The 21,200-nt window shown below is 39.2% G+C and overlaps 1 protein-coding gene across 1 annotated transcript; it reads right to left on the reverse strand.

The window, feature by feature from the left end:
* Positions 1–1,604: 1,604 nt before the first annotated feature.
* On the reverse strand, positions 1,605–20,812 carry traf1 (TNF receptor-associated factor 1). The gene is made up of 10 exons (XM_064296334.1): positions 20,089–20,812; positions 19,540–19,624; positions 18,373–18,471; positions 18,015–18,176; positions 10,204–10,266; positions 8,206–8,274; positions 7,667–8,095; positions 4,245–4,422; positions 4,005–4,153; positions 1,605–2,739 (listed from the first exon to the last, which is right to left on the reverse strand). Exons 1-10 carry the CDS (start codon positions 20,292–20,294, stop codon positions 2,521–2,523), a joined length of 1,659 nt encoding a protein of 552 aa, XP_064152404.1. The 5' UTR covers positions 20,295–20,812; the 3' UTR covers positions 1,605–2,520.
* Between the last annotated feature and the right edge of the window lie 388 nt (positions 20,813–21,200).

Consider the following 21,200-nt stretch of genomic DNA (forward strand, 5'->3'; position numbering starts at 1 on the left):
AATTCATTCAAGCATTTTAAAGAGGTCTGGGAGGAGGGAGACCAGTATACAGTTTTGGACTACAGAGGGGTTCATTGTTGGATTTTTAACCAATGATGCCTCGAGTCTGCTTAAAGAAGATTTTGCCAATGAGGAGATGCAATGAAGTAGTGAAGGTGTGGAGGACTGAGGTAGGAGAGAGGGGATAGGGTCCACTGGACAATTACTTTCCATGTTTGGAACTGCTAGACATTAGAATTGTTAATAGGTGAAAATTCCCACAGTCCACCCAGTAGCGGTGAACTGTGATGCCAGTTCAATGCTGTTAGGATGGAGGGATATTAAAAAGGAATGGGATTAAGTAGGGAGGAACAAGTAGCAAAAGTGCATACTTTGTTTGTAGAAGCCTTAATTTTATTTAAAATATGAAGTCTAGGCAGAAGTGACAGGAAAATTCTGGTAAAAGAATGAAATAAGACATATACACATGCACATTGGCGTGAACTGGTTTTGGGTCAGTTGGAGGGTTCAATGCTTTTTCTTTCATAAGCAGTTCATATAGCCTATATGAATTGCCTGCAACCACCCATGTTTCTATTAAGAGAGGGCTCATCTCATAAGAAACACAGATGAATATTTAATCATTCTTTGAAACTATGAAGGCAGTACAGTAGATTCCAAAAGGTCCAGTGCAGTCCAATAAACTTTCTGATCATCTTTATCAATACATTTTTAAAAACCAAATTCACCAGCAAGTGAAAATAGTGATTGTGAGCAGACAGTGCATGTATCAGAAAGACACATAAAACTCCCCATATTTTGAAATGACACCTTCTAATAACTTTTTTTTTTAAAGATATATTGATTGAGTTACCCAAGTGTGTGATGATTACTGATACAAAAGAGATAAATGCTACCCTTGTCATGACATCATCCTACACAACACTATACTTTGTATACATAAATGCAGTATATAAATAAGATGTATTTTGTGTGCAAAAAGTTAGACTACCTATATAGACTGCTATCAGTTGGTGTAACAGGAAATCCTTGTGTAGAGGAAATTCATGGTTACAATGAGAAGTCGTTTCGGTTACACTGAATTCATTTCCTTGTTTAAAAAATTTAACTGGCAGTTATTTTGCTACCTGTATCAAGTCATGATCTTTAACACAAATGAGATGAATAGTAATTTGCATAAACTAAAAAAATTTTGATCATTATATTCTCAATGATTTTATGAGATTACACCAAAATGACAGCAAAGGAATTTTGTCTAAAACATAACCATGCTTGGAAATTAAAGTTGATCAAATATTCAAGAGAGACTTACTCGCAGTGAAATGGTCCTTTGCTGGATTCGTTATCATATTATTTCCTGTCACATGAGCATTTTCATGTGATAAGATCTATGTTATCAGTTACCTCAAATGACATTGGTGAAATTAAAAAACAATACTGCAGTATTTAGTCATAAACTTTAAACATCATACCCAATACGATCCAAAATAATGTTTTCTTTTTGGCTACACTGAATGACATTGGTGAAATAGAAGATCTTTTCAAGCAAAGAACTAACTTCTACATGTCATACTTCAACCATATTACACCATGCAATCATATAACCTCACAAAATCATACCTTGTGTCATAATTTTATTATGATATTTGACATTTTAAAAACATTTTCAGTTTGGAGTTACCTGTCAGTTACATTACATTCTTACTCTGGTAAATGAGAGAAGTCCCTACATTTATCACAGGTCACCATAAGTACTTTTATGGTCCAATAATGGGGAAGGAGTACAGTTACATATCACAGATGTGTACATATTTATTTTTCTTTCTGGTAAATACAGCATTCAGACACAATCTCAATCACAATGTCACACCATTGACCCATACAAAAATAGCTATTGACACTGTAAACAAACAAAAAGTTCAAAAAAGTTTAAACAGTTTAAAAACTAAATATTATACCTATATCTTTAAAGCTCATTACATAAAGCAGACATTCAGCTAATGCAATGCCATAATGAATGATGCCAATAATTCACATAGATTTAAATTATGCATAGCTTTGTTCTGAGTTCAAAACATTCAAAACGATAGATTTCTAATTAATTAAAAAATAAATTAAATATAAAAAGCTGAAAATAAATGTGTCCACACATAGCTTTTCAGAAGTGCTGTTTGTTATCTCTGAAAGTTACCCTACCATAAGCACTGCTCTGTAGGTCAGAATTTTAAGTGTAACCCAAAGTTATGATAATAATCATCATGCTAACCCTAAATAAAGATCTACGGTAAGCATTCCCTGGGCGCAGCACAGAGAGGCAGCTGCCCACTGCTCCTAAGCAACTAGAATGGGTCAAATGCAGAGGACAAATTACCCCATGGGGTTCAATAAAAAGTATATATATATATATATATATATATATATATATATACACTTATCATTGCTCTGTAGTTCACAGATTAAATTCACCACAAAGGGTGGCTGAAAAGCTGCCATAATAGCTGCCACTCTACCACCTGAGACTCAGGAAGTGGTGTCCACAATGCACTTAATAAAGAGCGTGTCATCCTTAACATAGGCATGTCTGGGGGAGCGCAGTTTTGCTAAGGGGAAGAAGAGTGGGCGGCCACTGGCCACATTCATGTCAGAGACAGGTCGATGGAAGGATGAAGAAGACAGATCTGGCTTGAAGGCATCAATCACATGCTCCTTCTGGTTCTGATCAAGGAGGAAGAAGGTGACCTGAAAAAAATGATGTGTATTATATTACACAGAAAACCAATCTCCGGAGTTATACCTCCTCTTATTCAGCATATGTACTGACACCGGGCCACCCAATGGAGGATGGGCTCTTTTGCTGGGTTTCTCCCAAAGATTATACCCGTTGGGGAGCTTTTTCTCACCACTGTTTGAATGTTTTTTTTTTTCCGCTGGGGAGTTTTATAATCTCACTTGAGAGGTCTTTTCCAAATTTTCCTATTTCCTGTTTCTTTTCTGCAAAGCTTGTTACAGTGTATCTTGAAAAAACTACAAATAAAATTGAATATTGAATTGAATGTACCAATTAAATACAGAAAGAAAATAGTTACATTTATACACATAATGTGCATGTAGACAGTCAGACATACCACACACACAGACAGACATGCACACACAGACACACACACAGACAGACAGATGCGCACACACAATTCCCATACCTACTAGCACCACCAGGTAAGGGGCTTAAAACCCTTCCAGTAACCCCTTTTAATATACATAATTGAGGAAACAAGTGATAAATATGGTCTACTATGAGAAACCAAATGTTTTGTCTGTGATTTGTATATTTGTACTTGTGTCTGTGGAGAGTGCAACTTCAGTTATGTTTCTTATCTTCTAAATACAGCTGCCAGCTTTGTAATGTTGAGCAAGGTTTGGACAGTGTAACCTTATGCTATGATAATAGCCAAACCCTTAACCCTAGGTCTACCTCTACTCTAAGCACTGCTGTGTAAGTCAGAGGGTAAATTCAGCACAAAGCCAAACTGGATCTACCTGCTCCTTCTTAAAAGTTAGGCTTAGGGTGGTTGAAATGCTGTCATAACAAACCTCCTGAGACTGACACTGATCAGGGGGTATTTCTGAAAAACTGCACCAACCAAATAATAAGTGGTAGACTAAGTTAACCACCAAACAAAAAGTCACTCTAGGACATCCTGTGGGATTACAGGAGTCTATTACACCCAAACTGCATTTTTGAGGAAGTTAATGTATTGCATCGCAAAACATCAAACTGCATTGCATTATTCCACATGAACAAGTGTCAACCTTGCATTTTATGAAAACCCAAGCATGATGCACATTAGATGATGCCAAAGTCTCATGCCTGAAATAAATATACACATACATTTCTATACACACGTAACTAAAAACACGCAGCTTCTCAGCAGTAACTTACAGGGAAGGTTTTAGTAGCAGTTCTGTTACTGGTTTGTGCCATGTATCTGTAGGGAATTCCAACTTACCTTGTGCTTAAATGGCCATGACAGAAGGGCATCATACTCTCCTTTCATGACCACGAAGAACAGGGAGATGTGAGTGCCTTTGCCCACCCCATCCCCATTCAGGTACAGCCGCATGCACGCCTTGAAGCCGTACTGCGCGGTGTAGAATGCTGAGGTAGAGAGTTAGTCGTCATTACTTAAGTACGCTGGATGCAGGCAAATATATAAGCAGACATTTTGGCCAATAGGTCAGCAGCATACCAGGAGAGTACAGGTTGTTCCTGTGCCCGGAGGCTGCCTCATTCATCTTCCGGCTGAGGTCAGACACCCTCCAGAGAAAGGTACCGTTGTAGGACACGTCCTCTTGTGCAGTGATTCGCTGGCACAGAGAGCTAATAATGGTATCCTTCATAGCCAGCTTTTGCTGGTGCTCCGAGACCTGACAATGAACCAGACAGCAGAGGTCATTTAACCAAATACTGATCTTGGATGTTTCTGCAGAGGTAAGCAATGTCATTTTCAGTGATTTGATTAGAGTTGTGCAAAGTGCTATCAAAGTTTTTGCATAAAAGACATATCAGAAGCACATTCTGTATCGATGTGTCTAGTGCAGGTTTTTGCAACCATTTTTCGGTGATCTGTATTTTCACCGTGGTCTCTGCTCTACCCTGCTAATGTGCTCCTGTATCCGTACTATGGATACTGTCGGTGTTCTCCACCTCATCCAAAGTCAGTGGATCCTCATCGAAAAAGGACCATAGAGAGCACAAAACAGTGAGTAGCCTATGCCCACTACACTACCCTGTTCGTTTGGAACAGCAGCTACCCCGAATCTCTCTTTGAGTTCGGTCAACGTCCCATTTGCCTACATCGGAGGTATCTCCAAATTCAAATTACCCACCCATCGTAGTTCTTCAAAAATGTGAGAGGGTAGAGGGGTACATCATTATGACAAAAACATCACAAAAACATTACATTATGCTCCCACCAAAATTTGAACCTTTTGCTGCTGATATCTCTGTACAGAGATTGCTTTGACTAGCCCCACAGAAAGAATTAATCAGTTATGCCTTGATCTGTTTTGCAGTGTAATTCCCCTTTAAGTAACAATGGTAGGTGGGCCGACATCCTCCTAATGAACAGATAATTGGCCCCCTACCTTGTCTGAAGTTTGTGTCTCCCCCAACAAATTATTGTGTTGGTTGAGAAGATACTCTCTACAGACCCCACTGCTAATACAGCTTGTTTGATTATTACATCACTTGCAAGTTGCAGCAGGAACATTTCAGTTTCAAACTATCTTTACTTACATACTTATTTAAAAACTCATCTACACATTGAATGGACTACAATTGATGCCTCTCATTCACCCATTCACACACACACACACACACCAACGGTGAAAGGCTGCCATGCAATGTAGCAATCAACTCATTGGGAGCAATTAGGCATTAGGTGTCTTGCTCAGGAACACTTTGACATGCCCAAGGCGTGCCCTCCGACTGCCAGACAACCTGAGCTATGTCACCCCCATTATTGACAGGTGTATAGATGGTACCTCCCTTAACATGTACAGTCCTGTGTGATTGCGTGCCTGCTGCATATGGCTAATGTTCATATATGTGCATTAGAGATGGTATTAAGAGATGAGCTGGAAACATCAAAACACAAATTATTTGATTCGAAACGAAATCATTTTAATTAAAAGAAATATTTTGTTGACATATCCCCTGTCGCAATGCCTAACAAACCAAGTTTAGGCAAGAAATATTTAATCTGTGATGGACAAATGGACATTTGCACAAAATAGATGCAAGGTCCTTTATCTTGCCATCTCCTTAGCAGAGCATAATGAATATATCACACTGTGGAATAATCACAACTTCAGATGACTTTCTACCATCCTGGTGATTTAATATAAAATGAATTTATGAATGAATGAAACATTGTGAAAAGAATATCCTGATTTTGTTGATGACACAACTAAGGTAGAGACTGCTTGCTACAAGCGCATTAAAGTAATGATGACAGATGATGGCCTATGAAATCAGGCTTGGAAAATTTAAATTCACCAAATAAACAGAAATGGACAAGAAAATTCAACATGATTCAACAGGTTACAGGGCATGTTATTGGATAGTTATCGCCACTATGTCAACTCAATCTCAGAACAGCAGATTATGAATGCGTTTTTATGGTTTTTTAAACAGAGAGGACGGTGTAATGGACAAGGGACAAAGTGCTACACTGGTACAGAGAATCTTCCCAGGGAGAAAGGTGCATATGCACCTCTTTATGCTTTCCTTAAATGTCAAAAAAATGTGTTGGCATGCCTTTATATATAGAATATGGTCACATACAGAATGCACCAATGCTATTGTGAACTGGCTAATTTGTGTGGTATTTGGAGTGTGTGAATCTCCCATGTTGCAAGATCAGCTCCACAAAAACTGTCAAAAAAGAATGTGACAAGTTGCTGCAGGAAGAGGGGTTAACATTGGAAAACACTCTCACTGACACTAAGGTATTTCAAGCAGCCCAAGTAGAATGAAAAATGGTTTCTGAGAATGATGACAAGGTTACAGACTATGTTAACCTTAAGAACATTTATGAAACATTCACAAAGCTAAAGCTGCAAAAAACTTGTATTGCAAAAAAACAGAACAAGAGGTTTCATAAGGACATTTCTAATGAACAAAAGCACAATGATAATAGCCTTCTTTGGATAATAAATTAGTATCAAAGAACAGAATGTGTCAATCTTTCATACTGAAAACAGACTGATGATAAGAGCCAATGAACAAAAGGTGAAAATGATTATTAATTTAATTTGGGAATTTAAAATTTCATTATGCATTGTTTATGTTCTACAAATTTGAGCACATCTGCTGTGTATACCTGCTACATGCCTTAAGACTGGGCACAACAAATGAATGCTGCAATGTTTTCTGATATAAAGACCTACCAGAACAAACTCAAGGAGTTCACAAAAGAAGCCAAAGATGGTGGTTCCCTGAGAAGGTGTTGGATCTTTGTAAAGGCACAAATTTGACTTGCCAAGATCCTATTGTGATGTTCAGCTTGGCAAACACCTTTGCACCGAACATCACTTTAACTATAATGTCAACTACTTGCACTGGGTGTCACTCTTAAATGAGTTAAAAAACCTGATGACAATCATAACTCACACAGGATGCAGGTTTGAGAAGCTCAACGTTATGGGGAATTCCAGGTATAGTGTGATACATGAATGGTGGTGTAACAAAAACATAATAAGAACTAAAAAAAACAGTTCAAAATAGAGTTCCTCAGAAATTGGAAGCTGTTTGCAATGGGCCATTACCAGAAAATGTGAGAGAGGTACATTCATTTTTAGACCCTGGTTATTCTCCACAATTTCTCCACAATTTACAAGCCTTAGTCTTAGTCTTTATGTCTGTATAAGCATAAAGGCTTATATTTATGAGCATACAGGTGATTTGATTGAATCTTGAATTGCACTTAAAGCGGTGAAGTATGTTTCTGTTCTTTAGAGTATGCATGTAGACTCAACATCAGTGTCACAAGAGAAATATGAACCTGTGTCCCCAGGTGTTGAAAAATTACCTGTCTCTCTAAGTAAATGATTACTTTGTCTGTAGGGGCTGCATGTTTACTTGTCTCTCCACATGTTGAATAATTACCTTTAGCTCCAGGTGCTGAATCATGTCCTGGTTGTTCTGGTTCTGCTGCTTAAGTGAAGCCACAGTAACCTGGGTCTTCTCCACCTCGCGGTTTAATACAGTGACAATGTTCTCATACACCTGGACCCTCTGAAGTAGTTCCTCAAGCTGCTGCCCAAAAAGCATGGCTGCCTGGTCATCCTGCAGGCAATGGGCCTTTGCAGACTCCACAGGGTCTCCTACACCCTCCTGGCCAGCCTCCAACCCACCATCTGCCTCCACGTCCCCTTGCAGGTGGAGAGCAGCCAGGGCCTGTCTCAGTTGGGCATCTGGGGTGCAGCCCTTTCCTGTCAGCTGGGAGGCCTGCAGGGTGCTGGTGGCATGGAGCAGAAGCTGAAGGTGGCCCAGGTGAGCGGACGCCTCATGATTTTGGACAACCTCTTTGGTTCCCTGTCATAGGGGGAAAGACAGGCACTGATGGTCACAGAAATGTTGATCCAAAGCACTACTTCAGCTCATCTACAGAGAAGGAATCAGAAGCTTCAGACAAAGGAGATTACCTTGAACCTACACCCAACTTCAGAAAAACAGCACTGCTGTCTTTTCGTGGATTTTGAAGGCTTCTGACTCTGTGAAGATAAATAGGATTCAGATCAAGAGGATGTACACCTTATTTAATGATACATGTAAGAATGCAATCACATTCTCTTTTATTGACTGGCTACCCAGCTACAGGAAGCTCAAGCCAGCTGCAGAAACAGCTGTCTTTTTTCTGCTTCGATAATATATTTAAAATACACTATATGACCACAAGTATGTGGATACCCCTTGGTCTGGGGCTGTTTTTCATGGTTTGGGTTAGGCACCTTAGTTCCAGTGAAGGCAAATTTTAATGCAATAACATTCTAGAAGATTCTGTGCTTCCAACTTTGTGGCAAAAGAAGGCCTTTTCCTGTTTCAGCACGGCAATGCCCCCGGGCATACAGTGAGGTCCAAACAGAAATTGTTTTGTTGAGATTGGTGTGGAAGAACTTGACTGGCCTGCACAGAGGCCTGACCTCAACCCCACATAACACCTTTTGGATCAATTAGAAAGCCAACTGTGAGCCAGGCCTAATCGCCCAATCAGTACCCGACCTCACTAAAGTTCTTCTGGCTGAATGTATGTAAATCCCTGCAGCAATGCTCCAACATCTAGTATAAAGCCTTCCCAGAAAAGTGGAGGCTATTATAGCAGCAACCTCCAAGGGTGGACCAACTCCATACTAATGCCCATAATGTTGGATGAGATGTTGGATGTCAGGTGTCCACATACTTTTGGCCACGTAGTGTATTTGAAAAATATTGCACACTCTTTGCTCTATAATTCATTAAACAAAATGCTATCATGTTTTGCACTATGAGCATTGCTCCACCTTCTCGTAATTTTCTTTCTGAGTAGACAAAAAATGAAAGATTTCTGAAAGACAGATTTACAGTACACCCTACAGGGCTTAATAGAGAGTATGTGAAGCTCAAGTACTGTATATACCTGTAGGAGTAACTTAATTGCTCATGTAGGAAACCACACCCATAATCATTAACAAATAATCCTGTCAAATTACAATAAAATTGGCATGTTTAACATCTTTAGCAGATTATTAATTAACATTAAAATACTAATAATACCAGGAAAATAAATGCAGTCACACAGAGCAATTGCAGGCCAGGAAATCATAGTTGCCGTTTCACTGTAGTCAGGGGAAATGGTTTCTCTCAAGCTGTATTTTTTAGAGTAATTTCTGTAGTTGTGGTGCAATTATACAATGGTTTGTTTTGCAAGACACCTCAAGATATTTGCTGGTATATATATAGTATATGCAGAGATAAAGATAAAACACTAAAATAGTGATAAAGGACACTATTACCGTAAATAGTTTGTTTTTTGAGGCTGTCACCTTGATGAGGTCAGGTGGCTTGTGTGCGTCTATGATCCTGTGAGCTATGCCAGTGGAAGGAACCTCCACGCTGGTTTTTACCATACTAAACAGGTCTAAGTTTTGAGGTCAGACTAAGCACAGCACAATCAAATGAGTTATTGCAGAGAGCACTGCCTGCTCAGGCGAGTGTTTGTGTGTGTGTGTGTGTGTGTGTGTGTATGTGTGTGATGTGTGTGTGTACCTGTGTGTGATGGCAAAAGACAAGTAGTGCTACCTAATGTAGTAAAGTAGTTGACATTTTATGGTATTCCTCAAAGACTGAAAGCAGTTTCTGCTTTTTAAAATAGTTTCAGCAGACATAACATTCAAGCTAATGGATATTATTTCATAGTTTTGTGGTTATCAAGCTATTAGTGATAATCAGCTGGACAACTAATTTAAACAGCCATTGTATATAATGCACAATATTTCCAACCGGGCAACGTGACTAACTAGCTAAGTGACTAACATAATGATTAACATAACTGATTTCAGATACACTGTGATTTATAAGGTTAAAGTATTGCTTTCTTCATTTACGCTAGATAGCTAGCTTTATAGAAAGGGACAACTGAAGTTCAGGGGAGGCTTTTACAGTACCTCCTCTGCCCCCTGGGCGGTGGTGGGACCCATTTCCTCGGAAGGACTTGAACATAAGTGCTTCTGTAACAGAATCAATTAGACATCGAGTTAGCTACTTAACAGAAAAGTCCTCCTGAGCAGAGAGGGTTGGGGCTATTTCTGTGAAAAATATCACCATGAAAACTTGCATTACATCAGTACTGACATGGACAAATACAGAGGGGAGAGAGAAATGTCAACAGTTGGCACTCCACCCCTGTCAAATGAAATATTGCTAGTAAAGAGCATACTGGGAATTGGTAGCAAATAAATAAGCACAAATCAAAGCTGTCATGGATTACAGGTCCTTGTATGGGGTAAGCATTAGGATCCCATATACACCCCTGTTTTAAATATACTGTGCACCCTCCCTTTGCAAGGATACTACTACTGAGTAGTCTTCTGTTGTGTTTTATTAGATTAGTGTAGATTAGTAACCATATGGGGGAGAACATGGCTCTTTGAACATTCCTCCGTAGAGAATCTTTTAAATTCCTTGACATTCTATAGTTTGCACTTGTAGACAATGGTCTTCAATTTAAAACTCAAATTTTGGTTCAGGTTCAAACTTCAAATGGTAGTTGATTATGAAGTATGCTTGGGATAATTGTCTTGCAGAATGATCCATTTGTAGCCAGGGTTTAGCCTCTTGGGGGGGGGGGGGGGGGTACTTAATTTTTGGCTTAAAAATGTATGGTAACTTAGTCCGTGTTGGATTCCATGAACCTTAACAAAAGCCCCAAAACAACCCATAACCACAACATCGAAGCGCCACGACTACAGTTGAGGCCAAAAGTTTACATACACCTAGGCTAAAGCTTTTCAAACTCATTTTTTTCAAACTCCGCAGATTTCAAGTTACCATACATTTATTTTGGCAAGTCAATTAGGGCCTCTACTTTGTTCACATCAGAGGTAATTTTAAAACAATCGATTAGAGACAGATTTATTTCAGCTTTAATTCACTATATCAGAATTCCAGTGGGTCAAATGTTTGCATACACCAAGTTGACTGTCTCTTTAAACAGTCTGGAAGATTCCAGAAATTGATGTAATGACTTTTTAGAAGCTTCTGATTGCCCAATTGTCATAATTAGGAGTTCATTGGCACCTGTGGCTGTATTTAAGATAGGCTTGGGCGATAAAACGAGAGCGATATGTACCGCGATAGACACTTCATCAATAGCAATAAGAAAATTGTTGAATAGAATGTTCGATAGTTTCACTTAAATGCATTAAATGCAAACCACCAGGAAAGCACATAACCAATATGCAAAGTTTGTTTGCATGAACAAACCCCAAGCGTGCTCCCTTCCTGGCTCATAAACAGTCTATCATATCCCTTGATAATGGAGCGTGCTACGAGTGACACGCAAACAGCCAGTCATTTAACAGGTGTATGTTCGGTTGCACCATCGACATGTGACACAACAACAGAAACAGCGTGGAGTGAGAAATTGAGTGCAGAGGGTGAGGAAATTGTTGAAAGGACAGGTCGGCTGTCAGTATGGCAGTTTTTTATTTTTTTTATTTTTTTAAGTCTGACCGATATAGTTTCATAGTTAAATTAATTAAAGTTTGACAAGGCAGGGTACAGCAGCATAAAAACACAGTTTTTAAACAGTGAATCCTGACATGCGTCAAACATAACTGCAATCAACATCATAAGCAACATATCATAACACCGTTGCGTGTGAACTGTACAGGAAAACCGTCCCGACCAAGAGTGGGAATACAACAAACTTATTTTATCACCTTAGCCGCTTCCACCCTTTGGAGTACGCGGTCATAAAATTTTTCCCGACCGTAAAAACTGCCTGACTTGTTTACATTTTGGACAGATGTGGCTAGTGGGTAAATCTGTTCTGTTTCCGTTGCAGCACTTTCAACACAAGCAATATCGGAAGCGCGATCCTAAAATAACTAAAGAGTGCCTGACCCGCAACCGTAGAAATGTGTTAATACGGCAGCACAATTATATCGAGAAATACCATCTTTGGGGAAAAAACGCTATATTCTGTAAATTAATTAAGATCAAACTTACCATGTACAAAAACATAAAAACGCTCATCAGTCACTTACTTTATCTATTTATAATGCCATCACAGCATGGAGTGTTTAAAACCATAAAACCACCCCACACTATTAAATTAAATTAAATTAAATTAAATTAAAACTGTAGGCTACACGTTAACGTTAAATATAGACCCACCAGTCTGACTTTGACAACTTTGGGACTAAACTGGCTCTCGTTTTATTTAATAACATTAAAAGTAAAATTATTGCCTGTGTGCCTTGATAAATAAAGTGGTTAAATTCAAAGTAAGGTGGTTAAATTCAACCTTTTTTCTCCTGGTCTTTATTAAAAATAGGTTATTAAAAATTATCAATAATTATCGATATCAACTGAAATTAAACATTTTATCGTGATACATTTTTCAGCTATATCACCCAGCCCTAATTTGAGGCCTACCTTTATAGCCACTGTCTTTTTTCCCTTGATAACATGGGAAAATACATGCAACTCAGCCAAGACCTCAGAAAAAAAAATTGTGGACCTCCACAAGTCTGATTCCTCCTTATAAGCAAACAACTGAAGGTACCAGGAGCATTTGTACAAACAATTGTATGCAAACATAAAAATCATGGGACCACACAGACACTGCATCATTCAGGAAGGAGGCAAAATTAACTCCCAGGGCTGAGCAAACTTTGATCCAAAAGGTTCAACTGAACCCCAAGACAACAACGGAACTGGTGAAGGAGTTGGAGGCATCAGATACCAAAGTATCTACATCCACCATTAAGAGAATGGCATGAAAGGCTGTCGCGCAAGGCCCCTACTCCATGACTGGCATAAAAAAGCTAGAATGAAGTTTGCAGGTGATCACCAGGACGAAGACCTAGCATTCTGGAGGAGTGTTCTCTGGTCAGATGAAACAGAAATTGAACTGTTTAGCCATAATGATCAGCGCTGTGTATGGATTAACATCCGCAGAATCCGCCCCTTTCTCACCACCTACTCAACCCAGCTCCTGGTCCAAGCAATGGTTCTATCCCACCTGGACTACTGCAACTCTCTTCTGGCTGGACTACCGGCATCTGCCACCAGACCCCTGCAGCTCATCCAGAATGCTGCGGCTCGTCTGGTCTTCAACCTCCCCAGACACTCCCACGTAACTCCCCTGCTCACTACCCTCCACTGGCTGCCTGTTATAGCTCGCATCAAATTCAAAACATTGGTTCTAGCATACCAGGCAGTCAAGGGATCAGCCCCAGCATACCTTCACAAGATTTTCAAACCCTACATGCCAACCAGATCCCTCCGTTCTGCTACCTCAGGACGCCTAGCACCTCCCCCTCTTCGCACCTGCACTTCCAGAACACGTCTCCTGTCTGTTCTGGCCCCACGATGGTGGAATGACCTCCCTGTGGAGGTCAGAACAGCTGAGACTGTGACCCATTTCAAACGACGACTGAAGACCCACCTCTTCAGGCTGCACCTCTCCCCATCCCTCCCTTCCCCCCTGTAAATGACTAAACTTAGGGGTGTAACTAGGCAGCTGTTTAATAGGTGACTTAGTTGACGCGCCAGTCTTAACGACTACTTGTATTTTTATTTATTTTTATTTTTCCATAGATTGCGTTGTTGCCGTTCTCGTTGTTAGTGTTAATCAGTTTAACCACCAGGGTCCAAGTTGAACTATGCGGTTGTTCCCTGCACTTGGACCGGTACTTCTCTCTAGGGGTTTCGTCATACTTGTTCCTGGTTATGGTTATACACTTTGTTGTACGTCGCTCTGGATAAGAGCGTCTGCCAAATGCCTGTAATGTAATGTAATGTAATGTGAGGCTTTTAATCTGAAGAACACCATCCCAACTGTGAAGCATGGGGGTGGCAGCATCATGTTGTGGGGGTGTTTTTTCTGGAAAAGGGACTGGTGCCCTTCAGAAAATAGATGGCATCATGAGGAAGGAGGATTATTTAGAAATACTGAAGCAACACCTCAAGACATCAGCTAGAAAGTTTAAACTTGGTCTCAACTGGGTCTTTCAGCAGATGATTCTAAGCATACCTCCTAAGTTCTAATAAAATGGCTTAATGACAACAAAGTGAAAGTATTGGAGTGGTCATCACAAAGCCCTGACCTGAATCTCATATTTTGTGGACTGAACTGAAAAAGCGTGTTAGAGCAAGAAGGCCCACAAACCTGACTGAGTTGCACCAGTTCTGTCAGGAGGAGTGGGCAAAAATTCCAGCAAAGTATTGTGAGAAGCTTGTGGAAGGCTACCCTAAGCGTTTCATTCAAGTTAAGCAATTAAAGGGCAATGCCACCAAATACTAACAAAGTCTATGTAAACTTTTGACCCACTGAAAATCTGATATAATATATAAAAGTTGAAATAAATGAACTCTGGGCCAAATCTGTGGACACCGGATCATCTGGCCCGAAGTCAGCGTTGCCTCGCTGGTTGATAAGTGGCACAGATCTGTCCCGGGGTTCGCTGATCTATCTGGGGCAGTAAGTATTCTGATAATTAAAATGAGTGTTCAATACAGCCTTTATTCCAAAATGTTTTTATGAATTTCTACAAAGCTCAAACACATGGCAGACTCATCAGGAACACCATTTCCAGGCTGTGGTCACCATCTTGCGTTGGTGTCACATGCAGAAGTGTCAAATTGAACAGGACTGAAAGGAACCATGTGACCATGTTTCCCTTCTAGTTTTTATACAGTTCAGTGGGTCAAAACCATACAGTTCAGTGGTAAAAATGGTAGACTCTCAAGTGATTAATGTAGCCTTCAGATTGTTTCAAACAGCTCCTGGCAGGCGATTTGAACGCATATTATCCAATAGCAACATAGAGAGCCAACAGGAATCAATGGTAGCCTAACTAGTAAAAACATATGATTGATTTACAATATTTACATATACGCGAACATACAGTATATTGGATGTGTGTATGTACTTACGTGAATATGGTAAAAATGAGCTCAAATTAAGAGGATTCATATGAACAGTTTTTTGCTGTCTACCGTACACTCATGCCCACATATAGGCTACCATCAACATTATTCTCATTAACAAATGATCTTATAATTACATTTAATGTACATTTTTGTGTTTTCTGCAGTAGCTTAACTGCACAGATGTGGCTGAAGTCATGTACAATAATTACATACAAGAACTGCTTCATCTTACCCAGATATGGAACAAGGGAAATTTGGTCATATAAAGGATAGCATGGTATGATGTCAGAAATAAAATCAGTTCCGACATTGCCTACAATAAACATTGGGTTATTTAGCTATATGCATGATGGCTGCTCAAGCAAGTGTGTGCTTTATAAGCCATGAAACAGAGACTTGACTAACAAACCGTACTGTTGAAAACATCTCATTTTTGACTGGCAATAGAATTGGTAATAATGCAAACTGATTTCTCTAACCCACTTTTCTGTCATTCTTCCACTAAAATAACAGCAGGTAGTGTGTGTTTCGCTATTGATGTGCCCTTTAAAAAGCAAACAAAAATGGTAATGAATGAACCAGAAACAAACATGATATTTTGTTAAGATAATTTAATGAAATGTATGCATGTAGATGCATGTGGAGAATATGTATCACCTCTCCTACAAGGGGGGATGTTTACCACCACCCACCAGACTGTAAAGCACATGCTCCAACATTATATTTAACTTGGCTAATAAATACTGTTTCCCTATAAACACATGTTTATAAGTCTTTAGTCTCTAATTTAGTAAACCATGCATTAAATGGCATTGAGAGAAGGTAACATGTTAAAACCAATATAGACTGTTATTAGGCTATGTGTTGTTAACTTCATCCATTATCTTATTAACTTATCTTCAATGCTACTTTTATTACATTACATTACTTTTTATACAGGCTATGCTTCTTTACTGAGGTTATTCCCACCATCACTTACAGTACAATTAAAAATTGAATAATTTTCTATTTCTTCAAATGACTTGAATGATTAGCTATGTAATTTTAAAAAAACATATGTAGACCTTTAAATAATGCGGTAGCTATGCCGGAGCTTTCAAGGTACAACATGCTTTGGCTATTGCTAGCTAGCTCCCTTACTTGGCTATTCACAGCCAACACCAGTCAGTAAAGTTATACTCATAGTTATACTATTAACAACCTTTAGCTACGGCTAACTGTCCAAGTTAGCTAAATACATAGGGAGGTGAATCGGAAGTCCCACTAAACAGCATTTTCGGTATACTACTACATGCTATGCTAGGGCATTTCATCATAGATGACAAGAGCGACAACTTTACATAAGCAAATTACGTATTGAATTGTTCTGCAACCACAAAATTACAGGGCTCCACGTCATCAGCAAACGATCGATATGCAGCTTTTCATTACTACAAAACACCTTGCATTATGAGTGAACAGTCAGATTTGTGTACCAAATACAAAAACAACAACATTTTCCTTCCTTGGCTGGCCAGTCTCTTGGGACGTACCAAAACAATTGGGCCCAAGGGGTTTTTTTGCATCGTGCTTGACATCGGTTGCAGGTTGTCTTTGATAGGCTACCGATGACAGACTTTCTGTCAAAGAGTTTAGTTAGAATTGGGATGTAAAAATAAGTAACATTAGCACGCCATAGGTCTACGATAGCTACCTAATACACTTGTAAAGTAAATTACTTTTTCATGTAGTTATCCATAGCCTATTATATATTAGCTTTTTTATTTTCTCAAATGCAACATAATATGTATATGTTCATGGCTATGGATAACTGGTACTTTATGCAAATTGTAGCTACCTTATCTGACCTGTGTTCTGTAGTTGTTCCAACGACCTTCAGTATGCAATTATTGTGTATCATTTTGGATAAAAGCATCTGCCAAATAATATTTAATGTAATCTATCATTACATTGTTAAATTTCTGAGGTACAGAGTTAGAAATAATATGTTGAAGTTTAGCAAATATTCATTTAGCATCATTTTCAATGGAAGTACTACAACTTATGAATGGAATGTTTACTACACTAAGCCACTGATTAGAAACTTTGTTAGCTTTGTTAGTGAAGCTCGCTGCACGTAGCTAGTAAGCATCCATGCTGTATCGAATTCAGTTCCTCTCATTGAAATAAATGCAGGTGAACTCTGATGCATAGACGGTTATGCTATATTTTTTTACCAGTGAACCCTGATGAGGACGGGAGTCTTTGTTAGCAACGTTGTAAGCTTTGTTAGTGAATTTGGCTGCAAGTAGCCAAGCATGAATTCTGCAATTAATTCAGTTTCCCTGATTGAAATTAATGCAGGTGAATTACAGAGCTAGCCAAGTTGTAACTATAAACAGTAACAGCAGTCCCATAGGGGAGAGGACATCTTGATGGGAGAACAGAATTTAATACAAAAGCTGCTCAACCTTGGGCACCCAGCTGCCTAATGTACCCAGCTTAAAGCAATGTTATTTACAGGCCAACAGGAAAGAAGGCCAACTCCGTGCTGCTTTTCATCCCTTTGGTGACGCCACCAAGCAAAAGCAATTCCAAGGATGACTCTAGTTTTTTTAACGAGCCCTGTCGGCTTATCTTTTTGCTTCACTGTATCTAGGTTTCTTAGCATCTGTAGCATCTGTCATTGCAGCAGCTAACTAGCAACAAACACTTCAGTGGAAACACCAGAACCCTTGACTATTGGAACACTGCTATTTTGCCATTCATTTGTTCACTACCTCTAACTTGTGAATTTTGATTTCCTAGCCCTGTCCCTGAACTGATGTAATCTTACCTGTGGCTCTGTCGGGCTTATTGTTTGGGAGCAGGTAGGACTGGGAGACATGTTGTTGGGACAGTCATTCTTGAGGTGAGAGGCCAACTTCTTCCTCTCTACCATGTGACCGCAGCCAATGTTGCAGGGGATCAAAGCATGGTCACACCCACTCTGGTGTTCCTAAGAATGAAGTCACAGACAATTCATAAAATACTTCACACCAAATCTGATCTGAACACAACTACAACACATTATTTGCTCTATATTTCAGATATTAATATAATTTTTATACACATTTCAATAAGTTTACTAAAGTGTGGTTAGAGCAAGTCAGTAACTCAGTCTGGTGTATACAGTGATGCAGACATGTCAGTACCTCATAGTCCTTTAGTACACCTTTCCAGCTGCAGCCCTGGTTGGCACAGTGCACCTTCAGCTCCAGGATCTCCTTGTTGATGGCAGCATCATGAAACACCTGAAAGGGTAAGAGCACATAATCTATTTCCTGAAGACATTTTCTCTGCTGTGCATAACATCAAAAATACTAAGCTTTCTTTGATGACTCACTCTGAATATTTGTGAAAGGTTAAGAGAAGGACATTTATAACAAGCACACTAGTGTGAATAGCACTGGAAAGACCAAACTTCTGCAGCGCTAAAACAGAAACTGGTCTAACTGTATTATTTCAATACAGTTTCAGTACATTGAATAGCCTTTTTTCCATTCTTATTTGAGATTATAAGCAAATGAGACAGAATAAATATTTATTTCTCAGTCACTTCTCAGTCTTCCTGCTTACTAACCAGTAGAGCAACTGACTCTGTGTGGAAAGAACTGGAATTCACCCAGTGTACCAGCATTGCCTCCGGGGATTTACATCACCTGAACAACTCTACCGAGGGCTCAAGTACCAACACACATTAGAGGACATGACAGGTTTATCATTCTCAGTGAATCTCTGTAAATGTACCTCTCTTCTTATATAACCGAATACTCACCTATTTAAACTTGTTTCCCTTCTCTCTGTCTCACTACTAACTTCATCTGATTTTAATATAATTTATTTTATTTTTTTTGTCTACAAAATGTAACATACACACATGCCTTTTGGTGGATTTATGTCATTTCACATTTCTTTTTTTGTGTTCTGAAATTGGTTTCATGGCTAGAATTTATCTAAACAAAAATCAATTACATTGCATTACTGCCCTTTAGCAGATGCTGTTATCCAGAGCAATTTATAATGCAAAAGCAAGTGCAAAGATGATGGATCAGAGTGAAGAAGTTCCCAGAGGACAGACTAGTTCCCAAGACAGCAGGTAGAAAAAGGACAGACTCCTTTGACAACTTAACTACCCTACTGAACACATACTGAACATAAAATTATTCAAACCAGAACAAAGAATAACAGGCTGTGGAAAATTAGATTATTACTCTGCTCTGAAAATGGCTGTTAAAGCAGACTTCTGAGATTAAATGTATCTTCAATTTACATTATCCTTTCTCAAGTGTACAGTGTGTTTGCAGTCATATGTTACCCACATTGTCTGGAGTAAGCAGGCTGTTATTGCCTTCAAGGCATCGGTCCTCTTCTCTGCATTTCTTACACATAAGGTTCTTGTTGTTCCTTTACAACAACAAACACACAGAAAAATGAACACAATTTACTGTAAACATGTGATCTTTCAATTACGCTGTTAAACTGATATAAAATGGTCATTAACTTTTATACTTTCAAAGTTTAATCGTTTCTGAGCAAATATCGAGCGCTAAAGAAATGTTGAATAAAACCAAATTAGTTTCGTCTAAATATATTTAATGTTAAATGGAATACCAAAACTACATAGAAGATTCTTTGGCTTCGTGGTTTTCATCATTAGGAAAACTGATCTAGATGCTTTACTTTTCTTGGTTAAATACTTTCTTGAGTCGATTTCATGAGGTTATAATTCTATTTCTAAGCATTTATAGTGTTTATTGTCTGAGCCCTGGCACAAAGGTATCACTTTGAATATATTAAAATACGGTAATCGAAACTTGAGTTTGAAGTCAGGAGGAGAAAAATGGGCACATCGCTGCCCAAATCCTTACCGCACCAACCAGTTGACACAAGCGAGGCAGTAGCGATGACCACACATGGTTTGGTGAGCTTTGTTGAGGACGTTGTTGCAATTGCTGCATAGATACTTGTCCTGAGGCACATCGTCGCAGATGCTATGCGGAAAGCCAGACGGGTATTCATTCTCACCCGGCGTAGATGAAGCATCAGCAAGGTCCCCCGTCGCTCCCGTTGCCATGATAGCCTAAGCTACTGTTGCTGAAAGTAATTTGGTTCTCAACCAGACCCTTAAGTTTAACTGAAGAAAAATGAAATTATTCTTTATAATTTGTTAGATTATCTCGCGCTTATTTAAAAGCAACAACGTTTTCAACAGGTTGCATTCACTGTCGTGAATAAAACTACACTACACAGAACTTTCACAAAACAATAGCTCTCTTGGTTTTGAAAAATTACCACGGATTTCCCCCTAGTCAACCCGGAAATTATGTTGGAATCCACGTGCGTAGGCCTACTTTATCAAAATAATTTCAGTTTGTGCCTGTGACATTTAAAGTAAATTCATACAAGGCAATGTCAAATAAGAAAACTGAACTAAATGACAAGCGAAAGTGTGAGCAGTTCTGTACGTAACCTTGTGATGTTATTTAATTGAACCGTTTTCCTTTCATTGTTTAGAAACGTTGACTATATCAGATATTTAAGCTAATACAGCACATTGACTTAAGAATGTTAACTTTTTAATTAAGTTTGATAAATTGTACAACCAAATGTCACTTCGGTGTTTGCAACAAAAAAAAAAAATCGTTGTAAGGCGCTGGGTACGAATATGGGTTTGGAAAGCCCCTTTTGCGACATATTTTCCCCAACGACGTCACCATTCTTGTACACCCCGCTGTTACTCAGGAGATATGACAAGTAGGGAGATTTCTGACGGTTTCAAAATTATACGACGAAATACAAACTGTTCAGCACTGCACTTAGATTTGCATTTCTCAAACATCGAGAGGGGTTTCACACCTACCTCCTCCTCCTCCTCCTCCTCCTAGGGGCGACATAGCTCAGGAGGGCAGAGTGGTTGTCTGGTCGTCGGAGGGTTGCCGGTTCGATCCCCCGCCCTGGGCGTGTCGAAGTGTCCCTGAGC

Source organism: Anguilla rostrata, chromosome 10, assembly GCF_018555375.3.
Source record: "Anguilla rostrata isolate EN2019 chromosome 10, ASM1855537v3, whole genome shotgun sequence".
Classification (NCBI taxonomy): Eukaryota; Metazoa; Chordata; class Actinopteri; order Anguilliformes; family Anguillidae; genus Anguilla; species Anguilla rostrata.

Excerpts from the sequence above, each read along its gene's own strand:
- traf1 (XM_064296334.1), bottom strand. The coding sequence starts at position 20,294 with ATGGCAACGGGAGCGACGGGGGACCTTGCTGATGCTTCATCTACGCCG. Across the intron at positions 18,472-19,539 it reads GCCTGCTTACTCCAGACAAT|GTGTTTCATGATGCTGCCAT; the intron begins GTGGGTAACATA and ends TTACCCTTTCAG. Across the intron at positions 4,423-7,666 it reads TTCAGCACCTGGAGCTAAAG|GTCTCGGAGCACCAGCAAAA; the intron begins GTAATTATTCAA and ends GTTCATTGTCAG.